The sequence below is a fragment of the Papilio polytes genome, unplaced genomic scaffold (genome assembly GCF_000836215.1).
Source record: "Papilio polytes unplaced genomic scaffold, Ppol_1.0 DF823175.1, whole genome shotgun sequence".
In the NCBI taxonomy this organism is placed as follows: domain Eukaryota; kingdom Metazoa; phylum Arthropoda; class Insecta; order Lepidoptera; family Papilionidae; genus Papilio; species Papilio polytes.
Genome location: NW_013526029.1, coordinates 1 through 837, shown reverse-complemented (window position 1 = coordinate 837; position 837 = coordinate 1). Strand labels below are relative to the sequence as shown.

Here is an 837-nt window from a genome sequence, read left to right as displayed (position 1 = left end):
AACCACCTGCGTACCCAACTATTATGACGCTGAGATATCCTAAGGTAGGAACACACATTTCACTATTTTATTGACCTTCTCTACGAAGAATCAGCGGTGTGCACTGCTCCTTATTCATCTGTTCGGACGTCACATCTATACTTCCTCACGAAGGAAATTTAACATAATAAAGAAAAGTTAAAAACAATTGCAGGTGAACACCAACAATCCAGTAGTAACGGTATATGTGGTCAGCCTAAAGACGCCCAAGTTCCTGTTCCCTCACGCCATACAGTTTACATCGCAAGTTGACAAAAGTATGTTCACAATTTTAACGTTATAAATACTAAGAAAAAAGCATTTAATATAAGCATTCACAAATCTGTTTTCCAGGTTGGTACGTTCGATGGACGAGTTGGTTGACAGAGAAACAAATCGGAGTTCTGTTGCTGAACCGACCTCAGAACGTTTCCATCATCAGCATCTGCAGTGCCGTCCACTATAACTGTCAGGATGTAAGAACAATCGAGATATTTTATAATATTTAGAGATGCTAAAGTTAGATTTCGATCTTTGGAATACGCTCTCTTAAGGAATACCATACTACAATACTTTAACGAAGTCTAGCCTCATCCCCAATCATGCAATTTTGCTAATGACTTTGTATAATAGATTCAAATAATCTTACACTTAGACATGAATACACTTGACTTTTTGATTAGGAAAGGGTTCATTAAACAGCAAATTCCAGTAATGGAGCCATATGGAGGAACCAAAAGAGATCTATTTATCTAGAGACTATTGTTAACTTCTTTTTTGTCCAATAGATATTTCGTGACGAGTCAGACGGTACAAGAT

General features: G+C 37.3%; 1 protein-coding gene across 1 annotated transcript; it reads left to right on the top strand.

Annotated features, from left to right (window-relative positions):
* Positions 1–16: 16 nt before the first annotated feature.
* LOC106105289 (prolyl endopeptidase FAP-like) lies at positions 17–828 on the top strand (the record flags this gene model as incomplete). Its single annotated transcript, XM_013285583.1, has 4 exons — positions 17–44; positions 194–296; positions 373–494; positions 807–828. Coding segments are annotated over exons 1-4 (268 nt in total), but the record flags the coding sequence as incomplete, so codon positions are not given.
* Between the last annotated feature and the right edge of the window lie 9 nt (positions 829–837).